The sequence below is a fragment of the Atractosteus spatula genome, chromosome 20 (genome assembly GCF_055471065.1).
Source record: "Atractosteus spatula isolate fAtrSpa1 chromosome 20, fAtrSpa1.hap1, whole genome shotgun sequence".
Lineage (NCBI taxonomy): Eukaryota > Metazoa > Chordata > Actinopteri > Semionotiformes > Lepisosteidae > Atractosteus > Atractosteus spatula.
This window is the reverse complement of record NC_142725.1, coordinates 9,248,471-9,275,550: the sequence shown is the minus strand read 5'-3', so window position 1 is coordinate 9,275,550 and position 27,080 is coordinate 9,248,471. Positions and strand designations below refer to the sequence as shown.

Genomic DNA, 27,080 nt, shown 5'->3' with positions numbered 1-27,080 from the left:
GACAGGACCAATCCTTGCAAGCAATGGCCCTGGATGGGGATAATAGTAAAGAAGACGAAACTAAGAAGTAATAATAATTGCTTCACATGTCAAGGCAATGAGTCAGTTGTGCAGCCTGTTTCTGAGCAGGACAGACTGCAGACAGCTGCACTCCTGCTGCTCTCTCGCTGGCCTCAAAACAGAAATCGTCTTGCAGAGTTCATCCACTGGCATCTTGATTTCTGTTCATCTTGAAAAGAAGCTTGGTTGGTTCACAGGGCTTATCACACCTTTCATTGAACTCTTTACTCAGTCCTGCCTCTTTTAGATTCGTTTTCCAGTGGCAGCACAGGGTCCAGAATGAGTCTGAAGCTTGCGTCAGGTGCTGGGTTTCAGATGTCCTCTTATTTAGCTTTATTGGTTTGGCGTCCAAGACGAGTTTAACTGGTGCAATTGAGGAGTTTATCCAATGAGCCTGTGAAGCACCGAAGATGCTTTAAATGGGAGTGCTTGATTTGACCTGACCAAGTGTCATTCCAGCCTGTGTTTGTACGTCAACCATCCATCGATTTTCTAACCACTTCATCCAATACAGTACTGCAGGGGGAGCCGGAGCCTATCCCAGCAAGCAACGGGCTCAAGGCAGGGTGCACCCTGGACAGGAAGCCAGTGCATCGCAGGGCACACACAGACACACACCAGGGTCCATTTTCCCAGAAGCCAATTAACCTACAAGCATGTCTTTGGACTGTGGGAGGAAACAGGAGCACCCGGAGGAAACCCACACGAACACAGGGAAAACTTACAGACTCCACGCAGACAGCACCCCAGGTCCAGAACTGAACCCTATGTCCTAATGCTGTGGGACAGTAATGGTCACCACAGCATCGCTGTGCCACTCAATGTACATCAGTAATTGATTATTGATTATTGCTTTGGAACTGTGTAGAAAGCTAGGGGCAGCAATATTACTGAATCACGGTGAGCGCAAACCGAACTGTTTCCTCTTTGCTGCGTTTTAATTTACTTCTGTAAACTAAGAACCGAGTGCCAGAAAACAATCAAAATTCAAGCAATTAGTTGGATGAACGGTTCTATAAGCCTAATTAGGAGCTCATTTAGAAAGAAGACCAGCAGACAAAAAGGAGTGCTCAGTCAGGGATGCAAAATCTTGGTACAGTTCAAAGTCAGTCTGCAATCTCTTCCAGTCCTTCAGTGGTTTTTAATACCGGAAGCCAGAGCAAATTCCTTGAACTTAACTAAAAAGACATTCAGTCGTTTGAGTGTTTATAATGGCCCAATCTCCCGTGTTACCTCGTATAATTTTATATATTCTCCAATTATAATTCTTTTTGTTTCTGCGACATATAAATTGGTGCTTACTTAGTAACCTGGAGGGGGATAGAGAGCGATTGTGTGTTTTCGCCTGGTTTTAATTTGATGCTGAAAATTGCCTTGACCTATTTAAACAAGGTAGCGGGGAGTCTCAGTCGGACCACGAGTTTAGGAGGGGGGGTGTCGGAGTCGGTATAAAACCGTGTCCTACCAAGTCAGCACAATTCGAAGTCGACTCTTGACGGCATCGGTTGGGGGAGAAAAAAAAACAAAAAAAAGCTATACGTACAGTGTTAAAAAGTTAAAAGAAACGGGGGTCTGGTGAGATACTAAGAGGTGGTAAGGAGAGGTTGAGTATGAAATGACCAAAATAACTTGAGCGGGGGAAATATGCACAGCCGTGTTGTTGAAGAAAGGAGGAAGGTTGGACTGGGTTCAAACTGGGAAAAACAAGTATTTGCTGTGATATTGTTCGAGAGGGGTAGGGAAGCTAAAATCATACTCAAAAGTTGAGGTGGAGTTGGGGGTAAACAGCACTAACACCGTACCTGTGCGCGCCTGGGAGGCGGTGTGCGAGCAGTACTCCTGGAAACCCGAGAAAGATTAATTTAGAAGTTCGGTTTTCCGACACATACACAGAGAGAGAGACACTCTACGCCAAAAACAGACGAAGAACAAACAGTGTTGAGGTTTGAGACGGTTCAGCCTTCTGGAGAGAAAACATCTGCTTCGGAAATAAACTTCTCTTGGGGGTAGTGTGGAGACGCAGGAAGAAATAAGCGACCCAGTAGACGGAGCAGTGCTGGCGCAGTGGGGTTTTCGCTGGGTTTTTCTAACATACTAAAAGCCCTTTTTAATGGTTAGAATTGGAGAAAGGGACAAATAACAGACGACAGGGCTGCGAGAGAGGGATATGGGACAACTGGGTTTGACGCGGACAGACGGAGAAAGCTGAGTGACATAGCCAGGGGGAAGGGACGAGAAGGTGATTAACAGGCGAGAGCAGAGGCGTCGAGTAGCCGGAAAGTAAAGGCAAAGGGGAGCGAGGGGACCAGACGAGGAGGCGCTCCGGTGGAGCGGAGTTTTAACGCACGGGGCGAGGCGGGTGGAGTCGGGACTTGTCCTAGAGTTAGACTGAACCACTCGGGCTCATTACTGCTGTTGTTGCGGGTCGACAAACAGCTAGTCCTCAGGTGCGTGCCACCAGCTCTGCGCCCGACAGGTTTCGCTTCTCTTTTTTTTTTCTGACCCCGTTTTTAAAAACTAAAGATTTAACGACCTGGATATGGAGACTAGAAGAGGCTGCTGTTTCGTTCACCTACTTCTTTGTCACGGTAAGGATTTATTAGCGTTTGCATTGAGTATTGTTAGTAATTGACAGTATTGTTTATTATTTTAAGCCTTATCCAGAGAGGTTAAAATATTGAGCTAAGAGTCGAATCAGCGTTGGGGTTGTTGTTCTTGGGTGTCATGCAGACGTGGAAACAAATCTTTTAGAAACAGTTTTTGGAGTTGGTAATGAATAAGTACCCCCCCATAAAAAAAATCTAGGCTACTGATTGAAGCCCAAACAAATTAATCTGTAACCTGTTTAGGGTGAGACGGTGGTGAGCAACAATATTACAAAGGATCGGTTTTTAAGTTTGTATAATTGCTGAAGTTTATTATTTTCGTGCTACGCTATCATACTACACTCTAATGTTAGTGCTGCTATATATCCTATTCAGACTGTAAAATGGCAGTTTTTTTGGAACGGCAAAACAAACAGGAAATATTTACTGAAAGAAATGTTTTTACTTTGCCCAGTTTATGTTTACATTCTTTTCACCGCTGTTTATAAGTAGCCCTAGGTGTTGTTAGTATTAATTACTCCGTGATATTACGCAGCAGTATTACAGTACAGATAAAAACGTGTATACACGTCCACATACTTTGTATCGTAAAATATTTTGCCTTTCTGAAGCAGTTGCACTGAATTACACGCTTCAGCATCCCTGTGTAATCCCAGAAGGGTTCAGAAAGTATCTAAAATCCTTGTGTTTACAAAATACTCGGTTTGACTTTCCTCAACAAATATCCGCTGGTATACAGTATATTGACTTAGTGAATACTATGCAACTAACAACATCGCCCGCAGTCGCCGGCACTCGCAGTTGTAATACCTGAATTAATCACTTCTAACTTCTTCGTATCTGTGAGGTGGAATAAAAGATACAGTATGAGGTCTGAGAATGACAAGGATTTTATATTGATGTTGATGTCATGAGAAATAAAAACAGAGGTGATGAGGACAGGAAAATAGTGCTTCAAATTTCAGCTGAATTTATTCTTTTTTTAAAATTTGATCTTCATAAAAAAACGTGCTTATTTCAAACAACGAGAGAGAGAGCATTTTGCCGATTACTTTTCGAGATCCTCTGTTCGTTTTGTAATTGTAACTGGTGGAATGTATCCCAGCTAGCGATCCCAGGTAGACCAACTCCAGTCTGGCAGTTACAGCCTGGCAAAGAAAGGGGGCGCTGTGCTGGGGTCAGGTGCAAGAAATTATCGCCAGCGCAGCCAAAACGTGACAAAGTCTACACCTTGGACCGAGGACAACATGATGAAGCTGTCAAAGTCTTGATTTGATAGGAGCAAAGCGCTCAGTGCTGGCTTGTTTTGCAGTTGGACTACTATGTCACTGTACACAGATGACTATAAAATCCAGTGGAGTGTTGAGAAACACTGAAAAATCTGCTTATCTGGCAAGGCCGCTCTCTAGTTGTGGTCTATGGGTCTGGCGCTAGGCAGATGTGTTTGGACTCCATGGCATTTGGTAACACAAAACCCCAGAGGAACTGAACAATCCAGTTCCATCCAGTCAGATGACTTTTGCAGGTCCTGGAGTTGGATGTGTACCAATTTATGTGAACTGTCCTCCCCCCCCTACAAAGTCCGCAAAAAGCTGCTTCTGTTTTGAAGGGGGATTCGTTAATTGCTTTACAGTCCCCTGTCAGAAACTTTTCATACAGAGACCAAAGAACACAACAGGGAGAACCAGGAGAAGTGTCCATCCAAGCTGTTTTGTTGTCATATTGAGCAATACACCACTACTGGTCATCTGAGACTGCTGTATCGTACACAGATTGGTCAATCGGCTCGTAATTCTTAGAGCAGATGTGCATTGCCAGTGTCATCTCAGAAAGGCTTTGTAGGAAAATGTGTTGCAATAGGGAGCTCTGTAAAAGAACGGCAGAGGGATTTTACAAGTTGCGCAAGACTCCCCATCAAGTAATCAGCAGATGGCAGAAATGAATTCAGTGGACACCAATCGCTCTTTTTGTTTTTGCATAAAGGATTACCACGCAGGCGGGACGAGCTTCGAAAAAGAAAACTGTACATCTGCAACAGTGCCAAAATACAATTAGGGGGGCTAGGAAGTTGAAAATGGTGTCCAGATGTTAATTACCACCCAGCTTTGAGCTAAGTGTTTTATGGCAGCGTTTTGAAGTTAGGGGCTGGGGGCGGCTGTCAGACACGGGGACCAGTTGGGGATGCCTCTAGAATGAGTCGTCTCCTGTTTGTCTCAAATGCAGGTCCTGGTAATGTGTACTTTTGGGGTCTTGATACAGTGATTGATTCATGGTGAATCACGCTGTGGTTTTGTGCTGTTTAGGAGTGTGGTCGACATGCAGAGCCATTCCTGTCATTACTGCTGTCAGAACTCTCATTACTGTCGGAAGTCCAATGGGGAAAGAGAGCAAGATAAGAGCTGGGGGAATGGAGGAGATTGAGAGAGACAGATGGCAGCAATGAGGAATAATAGACTGAGTTTAGGAGGACTCATACTGGGAAGAAATAACGAAGGTGAAGATAAACTGGGAGATAAATCGCAGCAGGGACCAGGAAGAAGGGAAAAAGGAAGAGGCGCTGGAGAAGAGGAAGAATTCCAGCGCCCACCTTTGAATAAAAACCTTGTTTTTTCATTCGGATGTACAGTCATTTTGACTCATACATTGTGTACTAAGCGGTCACAATTCCAGGGCTGTGTAATTTTAGGGGAAGATTGTTCAGAAAGTCCCATGTGTGTGTGACTGCTCAATCAGCACATGGGGCTGTTTGTGAACAGATGTCACCCTGCCAGGTCATTTGCAGAGCACTTGAGAGACAGCAGCTTCAAGAACCTCCACTAGGTTTCTCGGCAGAAAATTAATTGGCCCACTCTCCAGATCCCCCCAGAATGGTCAAAAAGCATCAAAAACTTCATTTGCAAGAGTCCCAATCGACAGAGTGTCAGCCCTTCCACCCTCTTGAGATAATTTTGCACTTATGCACAAGTGAATGCTTTCAAAGACGCACACCCGTGCAATCACTAACTCAGCACATTCCTGTTCCTGCGTCTCATACACACCCACGCTCACACTCAGGTGTCGATCTGAGAGACTCACCCTTAGCCCATTGCAAAGCTGCTTGCTTATGGGTATGGCTTCTATTGGAGGGCACGCAGATCCCTTCTTGGGCTTTTCTCAGGCTTGTTCCAAGCTTCGCCATGCTTGTGGTAATCCAAAATAACAAATCTGTCCACATTTGGAGCACGCTTTAATCTGCCTCGCTCAATTCTGCTTTCAAGACTCCTCAACCCTGTATCGTCCCTCCGCGCCTTGCTTTGGTCATTGTCCTTGTGCTTGGCCTGGCTTTGACTGTGCTTTACCTTGCTTTCTCTGTGTCTCTGCTCAACAGGGTTTTGGGTGCTCAGCAAGGAAGATGCTGAATCTCTCCAATGTGGGCATGGCTAAGCATGGCAGACTGGGCAGCGCTTCCCTAACAATGGCTTCTAGCCTCCGGAGGTACAAGACTCCAAAGTCCAGAATGCACTGGGTCTGCAGTCCTTCCAAGGCTTTTACATTCAAGGCAGAACACTCAATGGGGCACATATCAATATACTAATGACTATAGGCATATTCAACTCCAAATCCAAGTGGCAGATCTGAAGAATGTTAAATGAATCCATTTCCTTGTGATTGCGTTATTAGTATGACCAAGAAGTGCATCTTTATTGCAATAAAGAGAAATCAGAAAGCCACCTTGGGAACTTGCATATAAAAAAAGACTGACAACACACTTAGAATAATCAAAGTGCTTTTACTATTTTCATATATTACGTGACCTTGTGACTGACTGGCGTCCTGACCAGGGTGTATCCTGCCTTGTGCCCGTTGCTTGCTGGGATAGGCTCCGACTCCCTGCCACCCTGCACTGGTTGAAGTGGTTAGAAAATGGATGGATGGGATACATTACATGAAAAAATGAGTCTGCATGGAAATTGTACATTAAGGCTTTCTGTAAAACAACACATGCTCTATACTGATTTTGGAAGTTTCTTATATCTCTCATTTCTGTTTCTAGCAATTGCCACTCCTGAGCTGGCCAGGAGCCTTGTGGGTAGAAAGTTTTCCCGGGCAGCAGTTGAGTCATCTGACCTTAGACAATATGGCCCCGCTCTGGTGATCAGCTAAACCAGCTCTAATCCTGCTGGTTGCAGCTTTAGCTCTGCCTAGAAGTCCAGAGTCAGCTATTGTGTATTTGCATGGAATGCAAAAGAGAAAATTACAGGACAAGTTTATTTTTTTACAAGCTCTTTCTCTCCACTTATAAAATTGCCCCATAATTTCAAGTTATGCAGCCTAGTACAGATGCAAAATGGCTGGCAATCAGTGTCTAGTATTCCCAGAGAGGCAGCAGTTAGAAAATTAGTTATTTACTTTTCTCTCTGGGTAACTGCATGTAACACAGGTCAAGTTGATGGTTTCGGGGGGCAGAGATAAAGTTCAGGAAATACAGAAGTAGTAATGTTGTGCAATAATCCATGGCTTTAAAAAATAATGGTACAGTTCTTAATTTCATTGAAAAATTGTTTCCCTAAATTAACGTGATAAGGGGAGGCTGCAGTAATGGAAATTGATTGCTAATTTGATGCGTTTTGTTGCTAACCAATGTGGAGTATTGTTTTATCCAATTAACAGGGGTGGCAAATTGCAGATTGTTTTTAAGAGTAGCACAGAAAATGTGCAGGTTGTACATGTTTGCAATGTGTTTGTCTGCTGTATACATCACATCTGTGCTCTTCAGGAGGCAGAGTTAAAGCCACAGTATCTCAGCCTTTATAGAAACATCATGCTAAAGACTCCCTGAGCCAAACAGCCGTGATGACAGTATGAATGGGGTGGGTTTCTGAGGGGCTGTCATTAACATACACAGGCTGTAGGGAGTGATCCAACCTGGAGCAGAACTAGGGGAAAACTGGACTGGCTGTGATAGACTAAGAGCACAGTCAACTATTAGCGGATATGTTCTTCTCTTAGCTGCAATAAATCACATCTGTGCTCCTCAGGAGGCTCAGTTATGTGCATCAGGAAAAAAACACAGTCTGCTGCTGGCTGCTCAAGCACTATGTCTGTGTCCTATTTCTGCAGCACTAACAGCTCGTTTTGAGATGTCCTGTGCCAACACAAGTTACTGCATCACTTTTACCCACATAAGGAGAGTGATCCTAAAGTTAGCCAGCCTGTTCGCAAACTGGAATGTGAAAACTCCATACCTTGGAGCAATTAAATGCATACAGTATAAATGGGACCATGAGGAGCACATTTGTTTAACTCAAGAGAGGCTCCTGTCCATGATGCCTTGCATGCATTCTCTGTTGCACACCAATGATGTCTGGTGTGTGTCCTCACAGTCCACAGCAACACTTTCCCCATGGTCCCACATCTGTGTGTTTGCTGGGTGCTCCACTCATAACATATAAGCCTGATATTTCAAAGAGGGGGTAAGTTTTAAAGTGCTTGAATAAGAAAAGGAAATAATCTTACACTCCAGATATTTTCTGTATTTGTGTGTTCTAGTGTTTACATTGTCTATTTTGACCAAATTTTGACCAAAAGATAAAGATCCTGAACATACAATTATTAATAAAATTATATCATTATACATGGGTTACTTTCTTGAGTTAATGGCATTATAGCAGCAACTGGTCTGACTTTACTTCACAGTGGTTCTGCTGTGATTTTCATTGCAGGCTTCAGACCTTGAATCTTTTCCTTGTTCCAGGTAAGGTGTGACTGCAGGACTGGTGAAGTTTAGCAAAGCACAACCAATCTCTGAATGCTGGAGTTTGTCATTTTGTGTCTGCAGTTAAATAAGAAGTACCTACAAGAACTTTCAAACTACATCTTTTGCACTTTATGCAAAATAAGTAAAGTTTTTACCGTTGCATCGTCAAGACATTTCTTGATTCAGCAGAAGCTGTTTAACTGCCACTATTCAAACTCCACAGTCCCTCCTTAAGAGGTTTCTGTCATGCAGTGCAGTTGAAAGGAGATGTTGATGTGATACTAGGAGAGGAGTGAATGTGGTAGAAATGATGCTGATTAGACCCTCAGCCTCTGTAGTCTTTGCTGTGTTATTGTCAGTCCTCAGTTTGACTGGTGCTGAGGTGTTTTTTTTTAGAGTGGCATGTTGTGAAGTGTGTTGCACTGACAAAATATCATTGTTTGTGTTTCAGTGCTGGCAGCCTTCCTCTTCGTAAGTGGTGAGTATTGATCTACCCTTACCCGTGCGCCTGCAGAGCGATCACTGTGTCATGAACACACTGTGGTCAGCTGCTCCCCAGAATAAATGAATGCTTTTTGAAACAGGATTGCTAAATTCAAAACCAAACATCAATAGCAGGATTGCTATTGCTGAAACCTGTTCTCTAAGCCTAAACATATTGGGCCTTCAGACTGTCTCGATGGTAAAGGTGCTGGACCATCAAGTGATACAGGCGTCATGGGTTCGAGCTCTGGGTCATGACAATAGCTGACTGGAACCCCGAGAGGCACATAATCGGCTGAGCGAAGCCGAGGGTGGGTTGGGGCAGGTTAGTGAGACAGGCTCTTGGCGACACTGCAACAAAGCTAGGGTGCATTACTGATGGTGAGGAACGTGCCCCTCCTGCAGCCACCAGCAGGGGGCAGTGCTCCCCGTGACGTGTTGAAAGGGGCGGGCTGGAGGTGTCCCCCATGCACTACCTCTTTCTTTCCTGTGTGCTGTTGCACGGGTTTGTAGCCATGAGCCGAGACACATAAAACATGCAAGTGGCTATTGCAGACATTGGGTCAGTATAACACAAACGAATTGGCGATCCTTAATTATGAGACAAAAAATCTTAAATGACGACACCTGAAGAAGGCTCCAAAGCTGAAACATTGTGTTTCTTTTCCTTTCAGCGTGGAATAAACCTGTTACCTGTTCCTTTGCAGCTGACACATGCTGACGCAGCTGCCCACTTAAATGTATTACTGCATGGATGGAACTTATTGACATATTTGCCTCTTTTGCCAAAGGCACAGCGTTCGTTTTCTGTTTATGTAGCAGTTTAGGTTTATATGTTCCTCCTTTTGAGGATTGAGAAGTGCCAACAGTGACCCCAGTTCAGTTGGGTGGAAAGCAGGGTGCTTATCTTTGAGATGATTACGGTTTATGCTCTTTGGTTTTAACAGATAAAATGCCCCCGCTGCTGCATAAAATTGACCTCTGTGCTTATCCAATTAGCACTAGAAAAACACTACAAAATCCCTTTGACATGCCATTTTCAAAGGTGACTAACTTCCCCCCTTCCTGCCTCACACACATTGATTTAATGAGTTTATTAATCCCACTATCACTACAGCATACACAGAAATACACACGCACAGTGGAATTTTAAATACTGCAAGCAGAAGCAATAAGAGCCCAGTCACATAAAGCCCCAGAAGAGTGTACCCATGTGGTCCCACTTTGAGATCATTGTGGATGACAACGTGTGCCATACTCCTGTCACTATAAACATGGCAGTGATGAGTGAAGCATCTGCTGCAGTAATGGATTTGCGGAACACAGAGCTTTTTACTTCCTAATAATAAACACTGCACTTTTGAGTGTCCATTTCTGAAGGGATATTAGTGTGAAGGCAAAGGAGAAAGTGTTACGATAAATGCATTCTTCGAAGCTATTAAAATTCCTTAAATCTTTAAACATCCAACTAGAAAGCAAAGCTTTAGCAAAAAGGACTTCTTACATGTCATCACTTGTGAGGCAAAATTAAATTGGGTTGCAAGCCTTTGGGAAATGACCAGGTTTATGCATTTATTAAGAACAAGTGAACAGAAACAACTATAAGATCTGCTCAAAACGCTCAATTCTCACATACAGAGTATACTGTAATCTACACATCTGCACAAAAGCTACACTCTGTACAGCCACATGGACTTTGTGATCTGCACGACTGTACACACACATTGCGTTCTGTGCATCTGAACACACTGCAGGACACAAACGTACATGGTGATTCCCTGACCAAACAGGTTAGTGGGGCCAAATAGACTCTTCTTGTATGTAATGTTACTTGTGTTGTTATGCACACAGTGTTCTATTCATACACGTTCTGCGTTCTCATGAAGCCCTTATGCTGTCTACACGCAACTGTGTGCTCTCTCTCAGTGTCGGCACAGAGTAATGGAGAGAGCGTGGTGGTGGCGACGTACAACATCAGCGCCCCCGCAGGCTCGGCCGCAGTACTGCAGTGTCACAGTCAGCGCATGGTGTGGACTCAGGACCGCCTGAAGGACCGGCAGCGTGTGGTGCACTGGGATCTGCACCGCATGGGGCCGGATTTCAGAACGGAGCGCATCCTGGACATGTTCTCTGCCGGCGACCAGCGAATCTACAATGGCTACAACCAGGGCCGTGTCAGCATACCACAGACTGCCTTCAGTGACGGCAACTTCTCCCTCATCATCAGAGGTGAGGAAGGCTAGCATATTGACAGAGGGACTGGACAGAATGCCACCAAAGTGAGTAACCCTGACTTACCTGCCAACAAAGTGACTAACACTGGCTAACCTTCTGCCAGAGTGACTAATACTGGCTAACCTGACCTGCTGCCAGAGTGACTAACACTGGCTAACCTAACCTGCTGCCAGAGTGACTAACACTGGCTAACCTAACCTGCTCCCAGAGTGACTAACACTGGCTAACCTGACCTGCTGCCAGAGTGTCTAACACTGGCTAACCTGACCTGCTGCCAGAGTGACTAACACTGGCTAACCTGACCTGCTGCCAGAGTGACTAACACTGGCTAACCTGACCTGCTGCCAGAGTGACTAACACTGGCTAACCTGACCTGCTGCCAGAGTGACTAACACTGGCTAACCTGACCTGCTGCCAGAGTGACTAACACTGGCTAACCTGACCTGCTGCCAGAGTGACTAACACTGGCTAACCTGACCTGCTGCCAGAGTGACTAACACTAGGTAACCTGATGTCAAAGAGACTAACACTAGCTAATCTGCTGCCAACGTGACTAACACTAGCTAACCTGCTGCCAGAGTGACTAACACTGGCTAACCTGCTGCCAAACAGACTTAACACAAGGTAATCCATTTGTTTACTAACCAACTGTTTAACTGACAATGATGACTTGATGACTTACTGCCTGGCTCACTGACACCATGGCCAGCTAAATAACAGACTATCTGATGCAATCAGAAAAATAAAAAACGATCAGAACACAGGCTTACCACCACAAAAACACAAAGATCGACAGCCTGTCTCTCTGACTGTCTGCACTGTGCCTGGACAGATGTGGCAATGAGCGACAAGGGGATGTATTCCTGCAACCTGCACCACCACTACTGCCACCTCTACGAATCTACCAAAGTGCAGCTGAACGTCACCAAGTTAGGTAAGATCAACACTGTTCTGCCTCACACCCCACAGTACTTTCTCTCCCTTCTTCCTGTACAGTTCTCCCTCATCTTCCTCTGTGGAGTCTCTCTGCAGGGTGATATGCCAGCATATGCCTGGCAGCCCCCTGAAGCTCAGCAGGTGTGAGCCTGGGAAAGCTAAGGCTGCTGCTGGAAGAGGTGTTAGTGGGACCAGTAGAGGTTGCTCACTCTGCGGTCTGTGTGGGTCCTAATGCCCCAGTATAGTGACCGTCCTTCAGATGAGATGTAAAACCAGGTTCCTGACTCTCTGTGGTCATTAAAAATCCCAGGTTTCTCCTGTGTTTCTCGAAAAGAGTAGGGGTGTAACCCTGGTGTCCTGGCCAAATTTCCCATTGGCCTTTACCAATCATGGCCTCCGAATAATCCCCATCTCTGAACTGGCTTCATCACTCTGTTCTCCTCCCCACTGAGAGCTGGTGTGTGGGGAGCGCACTGGTGCACCCTGGCTGCCGTCACATCATCCAGGTGGGGCTGCACACTGGCGGTGGTGGAGGGGATCCCCATTTCCATTAGCGCTTTGAGTGGGGTGTCCCGAAAAGCGCTATCTAAGTGTGAGGATTGTTATTACAGTTCCTCTCCCCTCTGCTCCAGCCCGCAAGGAGAGGCGCTTCTGGGACGGCGAGAAGGCGGTGTTCGTGGTGCTGGTGGGCAGCACGGTGGCGCTGCCCTGCGTGAACCGCAGGCCTGTGTGGACAGAAGGGCACAGCGAGGAGGAGCAGCAGGTGGTGCACTGGGACCGGCAGTCCCCGGGGGTGCGGCACGACCGCGCCGACCGCCTGGTGGACCTGTACGCCTCGGGGGAGCGCCGCCACTACGGCCCGCTCTTCCTGCGCCGCAAGATGAACATCTCGGACGAGGCCTTCTCCCTGGGCGACTTCTCCCTCACCATCTCCAACCTGCAGCCCCCCGACCAGGGCCTGTACTCCTGCCACCTGCACCACCACTACTGCGGGCTGGACGAGAGGAGGGTCTACCAGCTGAGCGTGGAGCCCCCCCTGCCCCCCGAGCAGACCGCCGCCCCCCGGAGCCTCCCCAGCGATGACACAGGTGAGCCCTCCCCTGTGGGAGAAGAGGACGGAAAACCAGTTCGCACTGCTCCGGCTGGCACCAGCACTGACCTGAGCAGACCTGAGCGGCTGGGACAAAACACCCTGCACAAAACGGAGCAGGCACAAACACAAACAAATCGCACGGAGTAGCGGGGTCGTGCCGCTGCATGCAGACCCAAATGCACACGCTGTCCTGCAGGAGATCGATATCTAAACTAAGTCGCATTCAAAAGCGAGAAATGGTCCTGTGAAGGTAGTGGTGCATGCTTCCAGGGGATCGGAATCAACATTGTCAGTTCACACAGCTGGATTCTTTTTTGTAGATACCTACTGCATTCCAAGTAAAGAAAGCAGTAATGCAGTGGTTAATGCTGCAGAGATGACATCTCTGGCTTGTTGTTTTCCAAAGCCACAAATATACTTTCTGGTGTTGCGTCGATGAAGTTTACAGTTATCATCTGTAGAACAGTCTATGGCCTTATAGCGCAGAACAATAGAAGCACACTAGAATAGAGAGGTCAAGGAATTAGCCTGCTCTTAAAGTGAATCCCTGAAGCACAAGGAGCTGGGGTAACTTTCTCAGGGTCTCGTAGAAACGTTGTGGTAAAAGTGGCATTTGCCTTAACTGCTGGACTGTCAGCTCTTTTTTTATTTCCAAGAAGAGCAGTGTGTAGCCAGTGTGTCATATTGTATCAGCTTCATCCTGACAGGACAGGAATGCAGAATGTTGACCTAAAAGCTTCTTAAATTAAGGTTTAATTCCCAGAGATCTTGGGGAATGGAGGATATAAGGAGAAGATGTTTTTTTGCCTCCACTTTAAATCTCACACACGTCAGACCCTAGGCCACAGGAGACTGGAAATCCCACAAGCTCTGTCTCTTTTCTTCTCTTGGGAGACATGCAAAAGGATGGAGGATATAAAAGGACAGGAAAGATGAAAGTAAAGCCCAGATTCGGGTGTAGAGGCTCATCCCAGTTCTCCATAGCCTCAAACGGCCTCTTCCCTGAAGGGGGTAGCTGGTCTGTCACAGGGCTTATCCCCTGAGCAGTGCAGGTCCCCACTGGAGCAGCTGGGATAAAGCACCTCCCTACAGGGTACAACAGCAGTGTGCCCAGCAGGGATTTGAACCTTCCAGTCATGAGTCTAGTGCCAGGGGTTTTCATTAAAAAACCCGCCCGCACTTTCAGAAAAGTCTCATGGTTTCAGACAGTGCACCCAGTCTCCTCCCTCCTTCTCTCTCTCCCCTCTCTCTATCCTCCCACCTTCCCTAAACATTTCTGCATGAATCTCCCCGTCACACAGCTCTGTCCCCTGTTTTTCCCTGTCTGATGCTCCCTGGAGTCTCCTTCTCCTGATAGCTGTTTTGGTTTCTGCTCAGATTGTAGCCTGAAAGGAGACAGAGAGTGGGGCTCAGATTCCTCTGTTGTTATTATAGGATTAGATCTGTGTGTTTTGTTATTTACGTCTTCCTGCAAAGTCAGCGTTTCTCTGGGCCAGACAGAGGCCTCCCCCCCTCCCCTCCCTGTGGGAAAGCATAGAGGAGGAGAGGAATGGGGGCATGTCGTCCGAAGAGAACAGGGAAACTGTGGAACTTTTATAAAAATGACTGCCTCTCTAAATTGAAGCTGTTTCCCTGCAATTTTAATACCAGCACTCTCTGTCCCATTTTCCTTGTCCTCACTTTGTTTCCTTCTTCTTTTCTCGAACCCTGGCTCTCCCTTTCCCTCACCCCACACTCTCCGTTAATCAGATAACCTCTTCTCTGTCTGGGATTACAGTTCTGCGGCACAGGAAAAAAAAACAAGGGATTTGGGACTTTGGTGGGGTGGGGGGGGGAGAGAGAGGCTGAAGATAATTTCCCTTGCTGCTCAAGAAAATGCAAGTGAAGTCCAAGGAGCTGTTCCCTGCTTCCCAGGATTTTTTCCCTTTCATTTCTTCAACAGTGGAGCAGCCAGTGGGTTTAGGGGAGTTCACAAGAACTCCGTGCCAGAGTCAGAGAGAGAGGGAGGGATCAAAGAGGACAGCCAGCTGTATTATGTCAGATAACAGAGAGAAGGAAAAGGAGACTGGATGAGTGGGGATTACTTCTATCCACAAGAGAGGGAGGAGCAGGAGAGGAGGCTTGTTTTAAACCAGAGCCTCAGGGCAGCGCGAGAGAGGCTGTGGATATCACCTGAAAATTTAAAGCTTTTTCGTTTTCAGGTGATTAGGGGAATTTAACTACTTTTCAGATGCTTACATAGTTTCGCAATTAATTTGCGACTGTGATGAGTATTATCTGGGTGCAATTTTTGACCCCCCCAGCCTTGGAACAAGTCCTCAGTGCTGCTCCATCTGTCTCCAGGAAACAAAATGTAAATATTTAAAAATGCAAGTCTAGCAGAATCCTCAACAGGTGTGGAAAAAGATATATGTACTATATTTCTCACTTGACCACCATTGATTTAGCCATTGTGGGTCTGCAGTAATGCATAATGGGGGGCTTCTCAGTTAAGAAAGAACAACAGCATGTGTTCACAAAGCCTTGTTATTCATATTGTGTAGCCTAACAAGAAAAATAAAGTGAAAAACTGAACTCTGCCCGCGCACATCCACAGACAGTTTTTAGAGTGTTAACTGGGATTTAGGCCAGGAGTTTTGTTGGAGTTCAAAAAAAGTGAACTAACTTCTGTGTGGGAGCAAAAGCATGTTCTTGAATATTTCAAAAACAGACTGTTGGAGATACAGATATTTGCCATTTGCAAAGGTGGTGAATGTTATAGAAAATATTGCACATATTTCAGCAAGACAGCACATGAGTAGTAATAAGGATCATTGAACAATAAGCTTTTAATCAAAGGGCTTGCAAAGGCTAACGAGCAGTCAAGCGATTAAACTTATGATTAAGCTTTGCTGCCTCCAGCACACTTACGAAAGGACCTCAGATATCTAACTAAACAAGCAACGTGTGTCTTTCATCACAAGGCTCCTGTTGCCCTTTCCCTGCACAGGGGTGGTAAAAAAGAGGGGTTTGTGGGTGTGGGGTGAAAGCCTGAGGGAGCCTATGAACAGATCTCTGTTCCCAAGCTTGCTGGCGTTGGCGCTGTTCACGGCGATATCAGCAGGAAGCGGGATTTGTCAGCATCTGCACAACATCTGGCCAGCTGTGAGACATGAAAGAGCACTCCAAGGGGGCTGGGCAGGGGGGGGTTTAGTTCCCAGCCAACACCAAGGAACTTCCTGTCCCTCTGTCTGTGGCTCAGTCTGTCCCCCCTGTCCTCTGTCTGGGCTCCCTGCTCCATAGGTCAGTGCGGAGGTTTTGTGGTTGTTTTTTTTAATTCCTTTTTGAAATTTGGAATAGCCAGTTATTTTCCCATTTTTATTCATTTGCATCTTGCAATTGACCATTGTTAAGTAGCCTGGCTTACTGATGCAGCCTGCATCCTGCACGGCAAAAATACAGACAGTACAGGCAAGGTCCTCAGACCTGCCCCCCCTATCGTTTGACACCTTGAGCTCCATTGCATGGTACAGGAAGCTCTGGACTCATAACTGGAGGGCTGTGGGTTCAAATCCCAGGTGGGTCACAGCTTGAGCACTTGAGCCAATGTTTGCTGGAGGTTTCTTCGGTACAAATGCCCTGCTGTATAAATGGGACCAAATATAAGGAGGACAGGTTCCCAGCAGGTGAAGCAGTTGCATGGCAAATGCAGGTTACCATGGGAAGACTCAAGCTTACTGGACTCAAGGCTCAGCCAGTTGTGTGTTGGCACTTGTGAAGCTCCAGTCAGTGGGTTTATGATACAGCCCTAGCTCCTGCTGATGGTGCCTCGATCTGTAGGCGCTTTGAGCAAGCGCCTTTCCTGGCCGTTCAGAAGCTCCGTTTTGTGCTTCAGAAGGGTTTCTGTAAGTCAGTGAGGGAGGGAGCTGAGGTGAAGGCAATGGCCTGTGAGTGACATGTTGACTAGGAGACGAGCCCCCGTCTCCACGAGAACCGTCCTGCTGGACAGGTGGAGAGAGAGCCCCCTCCTGCGTGCCTCCTGGGAACCTCGTGGGACCTGACTGGTTCCTACAGCTCTGAATGAGACTGTTGCCTTGACTGGTAATTCTGAAGTCTGCCTCTTTCTTGCATGTGTGAAGAAATAGGATTTAACAGCTACTCTTCTCCAGTATTGTCAGTCCCTTGATTCATGAAGATCGTATTAGAAAGAAACATTTGAAGACCAGTCTTGCAGCATCGTGCTGCTCAGGGCCTTGGAAATGTGCCTGAGATGTTTTCAGGACTCTGGGGTCTGAAGGCATGTTCTACACAGAGCCCTCGAGCTTTATCACCAGCCTACCTGTGAGCTGTTTGCCTGGAACAGCAAGCAGAGTCAGAATATCAGCATTAAAGTGTTAAGAATTAAACAAGGCAGCCATTTTTTGGGCAGTTTTGGGCAATCTCTTTCTCATGTCACACACTCAGACTCACAGCTCTGTAAGGTTTCTCCTCAGAAAGCAAGTTGGGTCCCCCATAGCCCAGCGTTTGCATGTTGGCTTCTGGGTACTGAGATCAGCTGGTTTTCCCTCTCAGCTGGCTGAGAGCCACCACTGCGAAATCACGAACCCCATGGCTGAGGGCTGAGCGGCGGTTCTGAGCAGTTAGCATTCCTGTTTGCTGTTGTCTGTCCTGCGCACTGTAATGTAGCTCTTCTTTTGTTGCTGTTGGATGCTTGCAGTGTGAACAGAAGCAGACAGCCCCACAGGGGACCATTTCTCTCATCTGTCTTACAGCCTGGATGTTTGCATTAAGGTACAGAGGTAACAGAAGCGATTTCCAGAATTTGGATCCTTGATATCCATGATGAAGGATGGGACCACCATATGATTTTACCCATTAGGGACGCCTGACAGACTGAGTATTCTGGACTAGCCTGCATACCACTGAGGCTTTTTATTCCAATCCAATTTTGCCTGACATACAGTACTATAGCATTGAATGCATAATGAAACTGATGGTATCAGTGAGCAGATTTAACTCATTTTGGGTACAAATGTAGGATGCAGGCTTCCAATGTTTAATTTACATATCAGTTTAGTCTTGCTTAAATAATGCAGGAAAGGAAAATGAAGGTCATTGTTAGTTCTGCTTGCGATGGCCAGTGCCAGGACACTGTAGTCTATAATTTGTTGAGAGTTTTTTTTTTCCCTGTTCTTTGCATTGTAAAATGAAAAGAAAGGTTGAATGGAGATGTGAACACAACAGCGAGTGAGTGTTTAATTAGGAGGTGCAGCGTAATAACTGTTTTCTGAACAGCCATGACAGGCTGATTACAGTATTCAGAAAAAAACTCTTGAAACCAACATAATCAGACTCATCTCTTATGGTTTTATTGCATCGCCCTCAAATTACAGTTGAGCCAGGGAGCTGTGTATGTGTGTGTGTTGGGAGGTTGTTGTGATGTATAAGAGCAGTCAAAGTCCACAAAGCACACACCTCAGTGTTTATATTCCGAAGGCATTGTGACCAGCCATGTCAGAGAATCAAGAAAAACTCAGTTTTTGCCTAAATCTGGTTTTGGGCGGTCATGTCTTCAGAAATGTTTGGCAAAAGAAAAGTATGTCATCTATGAAGTTCTATTTCAGAAATTTTCCGTCACAAGTCAATCTTCAGTCAATGCCTGATTTTTGGTTACGAGCGAGTAGGTTTTAGTAGAGTACTGATAACGTTTGAAGTGTTTAAGGTCTGTGTTGATTTTAAATGTTGTCTCTTTGACAGCCTAATTTGTGTGTCTGTCTGATGTTTTGTCTGTAGTCAGCCTGTCTTTCTAAACTCTCTGTCATCTCCTCAGGCACTAGTCCAGAATTTGTGATGTTTCCACATAAATACAGAGGCTCTTAACATAGCTAATGCTTTTACACCCGGCAATACTGTGACCCGTGTTCAGTTAAATTAAGACAGATAACTTCCTGCCAATCTTTGACATTTCCCCAAAAAACCTTCCTTTCTCCCTCTTCACAAATCTCCCCTTTTCCTACCCTCTGCTCTTTCCTTCTTCATTCTTTCTTGGTTTTGCGCACTTTTGCTTCCTGCATGCTCAGCAGTCCGCAGACATTTGCGTCTCATTAAAAGACTTTCTCCCTCGTTTGATGTGTGCGCCCTTCACGAGCCAGAGCTGTGACATCACTTCCTGCCAGCAGCTGTCTCAAGTTGTAATGGCCTTGGAGTTGGAGAAGAGGGAGAGTGGTGGATGGGGTGGGGAGAAATAGCCTGACATGTTTTTCAAAAAGAAAAACGGTGCTGCAGCGCTTGTGCAGCATATTGAATAGAGAGGAAAAAAGAAAAATAGCACCGTCGGCCTGCGGAACAATACCCAATACCTCCCTTTTCTCTTTTCCACCCCTTCTCTCTTTCTTTCGCCCCGTCTCCTTTGTGTTTTCATGCCAGGAAAACAAATCTCTGCATGACTTCAGGTCTGGAACTCATTTCAGCACAAAAACATTTTTTTTTCCATTCCCTCCTCCACTCTGGGGCTCACTGACATAGTCAAGCTGTAGGAAACAAGAACAGGGAACCAGCTGATTAGTGTATCATCTGCATTTGAGGTTAGGCTTGTGGACTCCTCTCTGGAAAGTTAATAATAATTCCTTGCATTTTGATAGCGCTTTATATCCTGAAGGATAGCCAAGTGTTTTATACATAGGAGGAGAGGAGTACAGTAGAGTACAGTACAGTGCAGTAACTCGAAGGTGATGTGCTGCAGCTGGCCTCATTCCACAGTAGATCAGGAGGAGAAGTGAGAAATCAAATTACTAGTTGAATGAAGGAGGAGCTTTAGGGAGACTAGTTTGGTCAAGTGGAGTGGAATTTAGCCCAGACTCTGGGGTTAACACACCTGCTCTTTCACACATGGCATGGCATCTGTAATGACCAAGCAATTAGGACCTCCTGTTGATGTCTTATCCTAAGGACAGCACCTCCTACAGCCCAGTGTCTCCTGTCTGCATGCTGGGGTGTGGAAATTGTGGTCCAGAGGGAAGGTCGCCACTTACTGATCCTCCGGCAGCACCCTGATTTTTCACAGAGGTCTCCCATCTCTGTTCTGACTAGAACCAGCTTTGCTTAGCTTCTCAGATCTGACAGGATCAAACTAAAAGGTGGTAAAGCTGTCAAGTATCAGTTATGTTGGTTGCAAATTACAGATTCTACTAAACATTTGATGAAGGTACATGACCTATATCCAGAATTGGATACAAGACGCACTTCAGATAAATCTCTAGGACCTGTTAGTATTCTATTGATTGTTCTCTCAAGTACAAGAGATGCTACCCATAGGTCATTAATGACATACCTCCAAGACTCGCTCAGAACAGAAGTTGTACTCATGGACTTGAAATTCATGTAGATCCCATCCTTAAAAGCATGCAAGAAAACTAAATAAAATTATAGACCAATATGTCTAACTTCTGTTGATTATAATGTTATGGAAATGATCATAAGGACCAAACTAGAGAATCATCTATATGGAGACAGGATCCTAGGAGAAAGTCACATGGTATTAGAAAAGGTAGATATTGCTGAACCTGTTAGAGATTTGTGTACAAGAAACAAGGGTAATGGGAACACGAATAGAAGGCTTGTAATGAAGATTAGTTCTTAGTTTGCTGACAGGAGGCTTTCCAGGTAGCGTGTGTTTGTATTGAAAGGAGGTTAATGGAAAGAAAACAGAGGGTAAAGATAAAGGGTGAAACCTCTAATTGGGGTGATCCACCTCAACTGAATTAGGACCACTGTTTATGCTTATTTAAATCAGAAATATAGATGCTGTTTTAATAAGTAAATTAGTGAATCTTACAGATGATATTAAAATAGGAAGATTAACCAGGAGTAAGTAAAATGCCAAGGAGATTCAAAAAGATCAAATTCAAGACTGTGCAAATACCTGGCAGATGACTTATAAATTAGACAAGTGCAGGGTACTGCATACAGTAAGTAAAAACATGAATTATAAATCCAGAGCTAGAAGAAGTTCCTTAAATATAATAATTAGGTGTTGATGTAGACACATCATTCACATTTTCTAGATGGTATAGTGTAGCTATAAATAAATAGAATGTTAAGATATACTGAGAAACAGTTAAGAATGATTCACTATTAAAACTTACATTAAAATATTATTTAGTTCTCATTTCAATGCAGAAGCAGCCATGTCTGCTCACAGCTGTGTTCTTCTGGGATTCCTAGATTGTGAGAGCATTGTGAAGTTTGTGACTGCACTGCACACTTGTGTGAGACAGAACTGTTTCTCTGGTCTCAGGGTCCAACATGGTGGAGGTGCCGCGTGTCATCAATGTTATTCTCCCAGAGAATCGAGGTCACTTCCTGCAGCAGATGGGCTACATCCTGGCAGCGCTCCTCCTCTTGGTCCTCGTTGCCACGGCAATCATCATCCTCACCCGACGATGCCGAAGGAAAGGTCTGTTTTTCAAGCCTGCCTGTGAGGAGGGCATGCCAGCAGATCCTTTTGTACAATGGTGTGCTTTGGCTTCTCTGCTGTGTCATTGAGTTGTCCATCAAACCTTTGTCTTATTGACATTATGAAGAGTTCTAGTTCAAATGTTTGTTTACTTCGGTGTAAATTTTGGTAAGGTTTTGCTTTTGTGTTTGTTTGCAATGTTTTCGGACGTTTAAACCTGTCCTGAACTGACATGTCCTCATCTTTGTTTTCAGGATTGGAATATGATCTACGAAGATCTGAGCGGTAAGCATATTTTGCTGTTCCTACCTCACCCTGCAGCTCCCAGGGCTGGAGTTCCAAGGATTTTACTTGGAAATCCATCTGTGGAAACACTTACCTTTTCAAAATGTTCTCCAGATGTTCTTTCCTAGTAGAGCTGTTCAGCTGGTATTTTGGTGATGGTGTTTTTGACTCAAAACAAAACTACTGCATATCAGATCATTTTTTTTCTGCTGGCATGCTTATGTTTAAGGGGTTGGGGACTTCACATAAACATCCTCTTCCTCCCTCTTCTGTGGGAGGAATGAACTGCAGCCTCTGGATTTTACTGCCTGAGCAGTGAGCAAAGATATATTCAGTGAAGAACGGCAAGTTCAGAGCAATTGGTCTTGTGCCTTCATATCCTTATTAGTCTGATTAGGATTAGGATTAATATTTGGGAATTAATGAGAATGCCAACAAGATATTTTTATTCATACTGTTTTGTCATATTCACTGTCTCAGTCAGGTTATTTATTTCTTTTAATGAATCAAGCTGATCTGATTATTGTTATTATTATTATGATTATTATTAATAATAATAATAATACAGAGTATCAGTAGTGTGAAAACACATTATGAATATGACATTGATCCAACTACCAAGTTAATGAAAAAATATTATTTTTTTATATTGCATGGTCTTGGGCTCAATTCCAGAGCCTTTCATTTCTTAGATACAAAGGACATGAATGAAAAAGCTGGGTTCTCAGTGGAGACATCGGCAGTGATCAGAAGGAGGCAGTGGTTATAGAGGTCTCAAGGTTTCTAATAAAAGCTGAGCCCCTCTGTGTTCTCCAACCTGCAGGCGCCAGATGGCTGCTAATGACTTTGAGATGGACGCCACAGAGCTGAAAGTCTGCAATCACGAGGAGATCAGGCTGGGTAAGGCTGAGATTCTGCACTCCAGCTGTGGCATCGCTTTGATTCCTGGACTAGGTTGATTAGGGAACTGTGGAAGCAGTGTGGGGTAATCCATCCATCCATCCATCCATCTTGTAACTGCTTTATCCAGTACAGGGTTACAGGGAGCCAGAGCCAGGGTGCAAGGCAGGGTCCACGCCAGTCCAGTCCATTGGAGCACAGACACGCAGTCACAGACACTCACACCAGGGCAAGTTTTCCCAGAAGCCAATTAACCTGCCAGTGCCTCTTTGGCCTGTGAGAGGAAACTGCAATGTGGAGTTACAACGACATTTATTTAAAAACGCTACACATTGGATATAGAATAGTCAAAAATGCCTCTAGGCTTAACACTGGGAATTTTCCAAATCCGTATTTTCAGATGGGGGGGGAAAGAAATGGCAAAGAGCTGCTTTGTTTATCTTGAAGGAACCTCGCCCTCAGTTTACACGCTGTGGCGGATGAAATGGGTCCCCTCCAGTGTGTAAAGTGCTTTGGGATTGTTTGGGATGACAAATGGTGCACAGACTCAACGAAATATTAATAGTAGCCTCCTCCTCATCAACAGCACGACTGTCCCTCTCCGTTTCAGACTACAAGAACAATATCCTCAAGGAGAAGGCGGAGCTGGCCAAAGTCCCGCCCGCCAAAGTGATCGACCTGGATAAAGGTAATAGCGTCATCAAAGTCCCTGTTGAAGGAGCAGAAGAGTAAATGTGACTGGGTTTCTCCAGCAGGCATGAGGGATCCCATCAAGGGAGCTGTAGGTGCAGATATCTTCACAGGGTGAATTAGAGCCAGGAAGCTCAGTGGGAGGCCCCCATGGACTGCAAATATAGCTTTTGGAGGTTTTGCAGATGAAGACGATGGTGTCCTTCCCAATTGCTTCCCACTGTACAAGCCCTGAATCCTCGGAGAATAGCATTTTTCTATTTCCATAATTAGACCAACTGATGATGAGAGAGCTTGGAAGAGGCTAAATCAGCATCTATCCAGACCTATCCAAGCTTGACACCGCATTTGTTCCTCAGTGACTAGCTGCTTCTAAAATCGGTCACGCTCAGTGAAGACACTGTCATGGCCAGGGAGTGTCCTTCCAAGCTTGTGAGCTGCGGTGGACACCCACGCAGGTGGCACACTGATGATCTTGACCTCTCCATGGTCCCATTTGTGTGTGGAGCTCATTCGATTGTGTGGTTTGCTCAGTCTGGTTATGGAACAAAAGAATGAACTTTATGTAGATTCTGTAGATGAGTTTAACCTGGCACTTACTGTATGGCACTGAAGTGATTGCAGGGTGCCTTAAATTCAGAACAACAAAATTGGAGAACAATACATTGCGAGTTGGATAAAAGCATATTTTATGTTAAAGGCAAAAGAGAAATGATTTTTTCAAAGACATGCATCTGAGATGCATTGATTATAATGCTATGAATGAAAAAGGTATGCTGTTTCTGTATGTGTTGTATATTGCGAAGTCCAGTACTAAGGGGCAGGGGTATCTACCTCTGGTACCAGAGGACTGGTGAATCTGCAAGTGTTCTAGTTCTGTTTAAAGCACCAGCACCGGAAAGAGCTGAGAGAAGCCATTAAATTGATCCTATTAAAGGGGAGCTGCAAGGCTATTTTTATATCTCGGGGGTTAGAAAGAATCATGGCTGATGAGCGCATTTCAAACTCCAATAAAAGTAAAATGTACACAGCAACTTGTAAAATCTCCAATTTACATCTCAAAATTAGATTTAATATTCACGCATGCATAGCACCATATTCCGCAACTCAGAACAAGGCAACAAAACTTCCGATGATGTGAAGTGGCCTTATTACATTGTCAACCAGCAGGCATGTGAATACATCTCTTTTAATCCAATAGAACTATTGCTCTCCACTTTGAGACTGTTTTGCCTATAAATACAACTGACTCGTTGACTCTGCATGCAGATCACGTTGGAACATTTCTGTGGTGAAATGTCTGCTGCACAGCCTGTATGTATCTGCTCGTCCATCCTGTTACCTTATTCATTACAGAGACTAGTGAGCAGGAAGGGCCGGCTCGCATCACAGTTCTCCCAAACTCTGGCTCTGGCCCATGGCGAGACCAGGGCTTTTTCACGACATGGCGACTTTCACCAAGTTTTGTGCTTCATTCGGAATTTCTATTTATTTTGTCGCTGACATTTAATAACCGGTCTGAGAAGTTGTGACTGCAGTTCCCCCTTCAGCCAAAAATAAAACATCTTTAAGAGCCGCGCCAGAAGGAAAACCAGCAGATAAACCAGGGACCAGAATTGGCCGTCTCCCCTGCTCTGTTTTTCTTTGCGCCAACCATCATTTCTCTTGCTCTTTCCCTTCTGCCCGCAGAGATGGAGAGAAAGTCCTGGAAGTGAGAGATGGGAATGCCGCTGGCTGGCCCAGGGCAGAATCCAGGAGAGAGTCTGAGGCTACAGAGAGAGGGAAGAGGAGTATTAGTGCTTTAACACTGTACTGCACCAGCTTTCTACTCAACTCATCTAGCAAAAAAAAAAGCAATTTATGAATCATTTCACTGTGGAATATTGTTTTTGCTACAAGTGCGGACTCTGTTTTCTGTGGAATTCTATTCAGTAAATCTCATTTCATAGACGTGTCGGCATCGGACTGGATGCATCGGCAGTATCTAGATCATTTATTATTTTTGTAGGCCTTAATAGAAGATCGATATCTATATTCAGCTGCATAGAAATATATTCTTAGCAGTAGAAATTCAGAACTGCTGCACTGTAGAAATGTAAAGGAGTTACTGTACTTTTTTAAAAATAATCTCCCATACTGCTTACTAGTGTTCATTGGGCATCTGTTCTCCAATCTAAGAGCTATTTCGGCTTTTCCATCATGGGCTGTGCCTTGACAGTTTATGTAGCTACAGTATAATGGTAGGTTTCTGCTCATCTGGATAGAACTTTATGGAAAACAGAAGGTAATCTCAAGGGTGATTCTGTATTGTGCCTTACCCACTCTTGGCTCTGTGCGCCCTGTGCTGTCCAGAACTGGGATGATGCAGCTGTCTTCCAAGAGCTGTAATAGTTTAGGAGCTAGGGTGACATCTGGAGAGCCACCTCCCTACAGACCAATAAAGCAATGTTTCCTAAACCCGTTCTGAAACCCCACTAGTGCTTCATTATAGTCAGGGAAAGGTGACTGCCGGCTTTGTGCAATTAAAAGAATGAAGAAAGAGATGAGGAATTGAAGACAGATCAGAAGAAGAGAATTGAAAAACAGCAAAACAGAGGAAAAACCTCTAAACAGTGAAATTCTGCCTCACTGTATAAAACATCTACTGTCTTTACTGCTTCAGGAAATACACAATCCCTTTTATCCACTGTGCGTGGGGCAGTAGGGCAGGCTTCTTTTAAATGAATAAAATAAGGCGTCAAGCCAATAAGAAGGCAAAGGTCAAAGCCTTTGTTCATCAGAAAGTTAGAATTGTATCTGCTGGAATCAGGCTGAGAGAGAGCTGTAAGTGGGTGGGGCACAGTGGAAGTCTGCGAGAGATGGAAACGTTTCAAAGCCCACAGTCTGGAGTCAGACCAGGCCAGTATCAGAGTGGCCAGAGCTTGCTTACATTAGCTGCTGCTTCTGTCCCGGGACATCATTTTCCCAATTTCACATTCTTTAGATGGATTCAGCGTAAAGCTGTAAATTGCAGCAAGCCATTCCTTCCATGAACCGAAATGGTTAGGTCTATGCATTATGCAGAAGTTAAAACTGAAGTCACATTTTTGTTTTTGGATAGGACGTCTCTGTATTACATAGGGAAGGGCAATGCTGAGAAGAGATTGCTGTAATTACCATTACAGGGTTTTGGATCATACACCAATGTTTGAACCTTTATTTTAAAATATACATGCCTTGCTTTTTACAATAAATGAGGATTCATCAGTGCATGATAAACGATGTGGATATTAACCCTTGAATCTTGCGGTACTAACGTAGACTGTGATAGACTGCTCCTGTGGAGCTGGAGGGAGGGGCTGTAATGACAATGGGCCGGCCACAGGGGGGCGCCACTGCGTCCGCCTGAGCAGAGTTCCTCTCTGTTCACTTGGGCTTTTTTCCCCATGTGCTCCAGTTTCTTCCCACTCACTGCCCTGCTCTCCAGCTGCACCACTGTAGCATCACGTCACCCATTTCTGTCTGAATGGCTGTGCCCAGGAACTTCAAAGAATATCGGGGAAACGGCAAAACCATTTTTTTTGGCTTCCTCTGTATACAGATCTGTATGACATCACAGTAAGGTTGGTTCAACGCGTTGCT

At 45.1% G+C, this 27,080-nt stretch overlaps 1 protein-coding gene across 3 annotated transcripts; it reads left to right on the top strand.

The window, feature by feature from the left end:
* The first annotated feature begins 1,666 nt into the window (after positions 1 to 1,666).
* On the top strand, positions 1,667 to 26,717 carry LOC148817495 (matrix remodeling-associated protein 8-like). 3 transcript variants are annotated; one of them, XM_088938060.1, is made up of 10 exons: positions 1,667 to 2,648; positions 8,855 to 8,881; positions 10,813 to 11,115; positions 11,954 to 12,055; positions 12,690 to 13,145; positions 21,426 to 21,584; positions 21,839 to 21,869; positions 22,693 to 22,769; positions 23,380 to 23,457; positions 25,149 to 26,717. In XM_088938060.1, exons 1-10 carry the CDS (start codon positions 2,600 to 2,602, stop codon positions 25,172 to 25,174), a joined length of 1,308 nt encoding a protein of 435 aa, XP_088794186.1. In that variant the 5' UTR covers positions 1,667 to 2,599; the 3' UTR covers positions 25,175 to 26,717. The 3 variants fall into 3 exon arrangements, with proteins under 3 accessions (XP_088794186.1, XP_088794185.1, XP_088794187.1); XM_088938059.1 differs by having other exon boundaries at positions 23,356 to 23,457; XM_088938061.1 differs by lacking the exon at positions 11,954 to 12,055 and having other exon boundaries at positions 1,671 to 2,648; positions 23,356 to 23,457.
* The last annotated feature ends 363 nt before the right edge of the window (positions 26,718 to 27,080 follow it).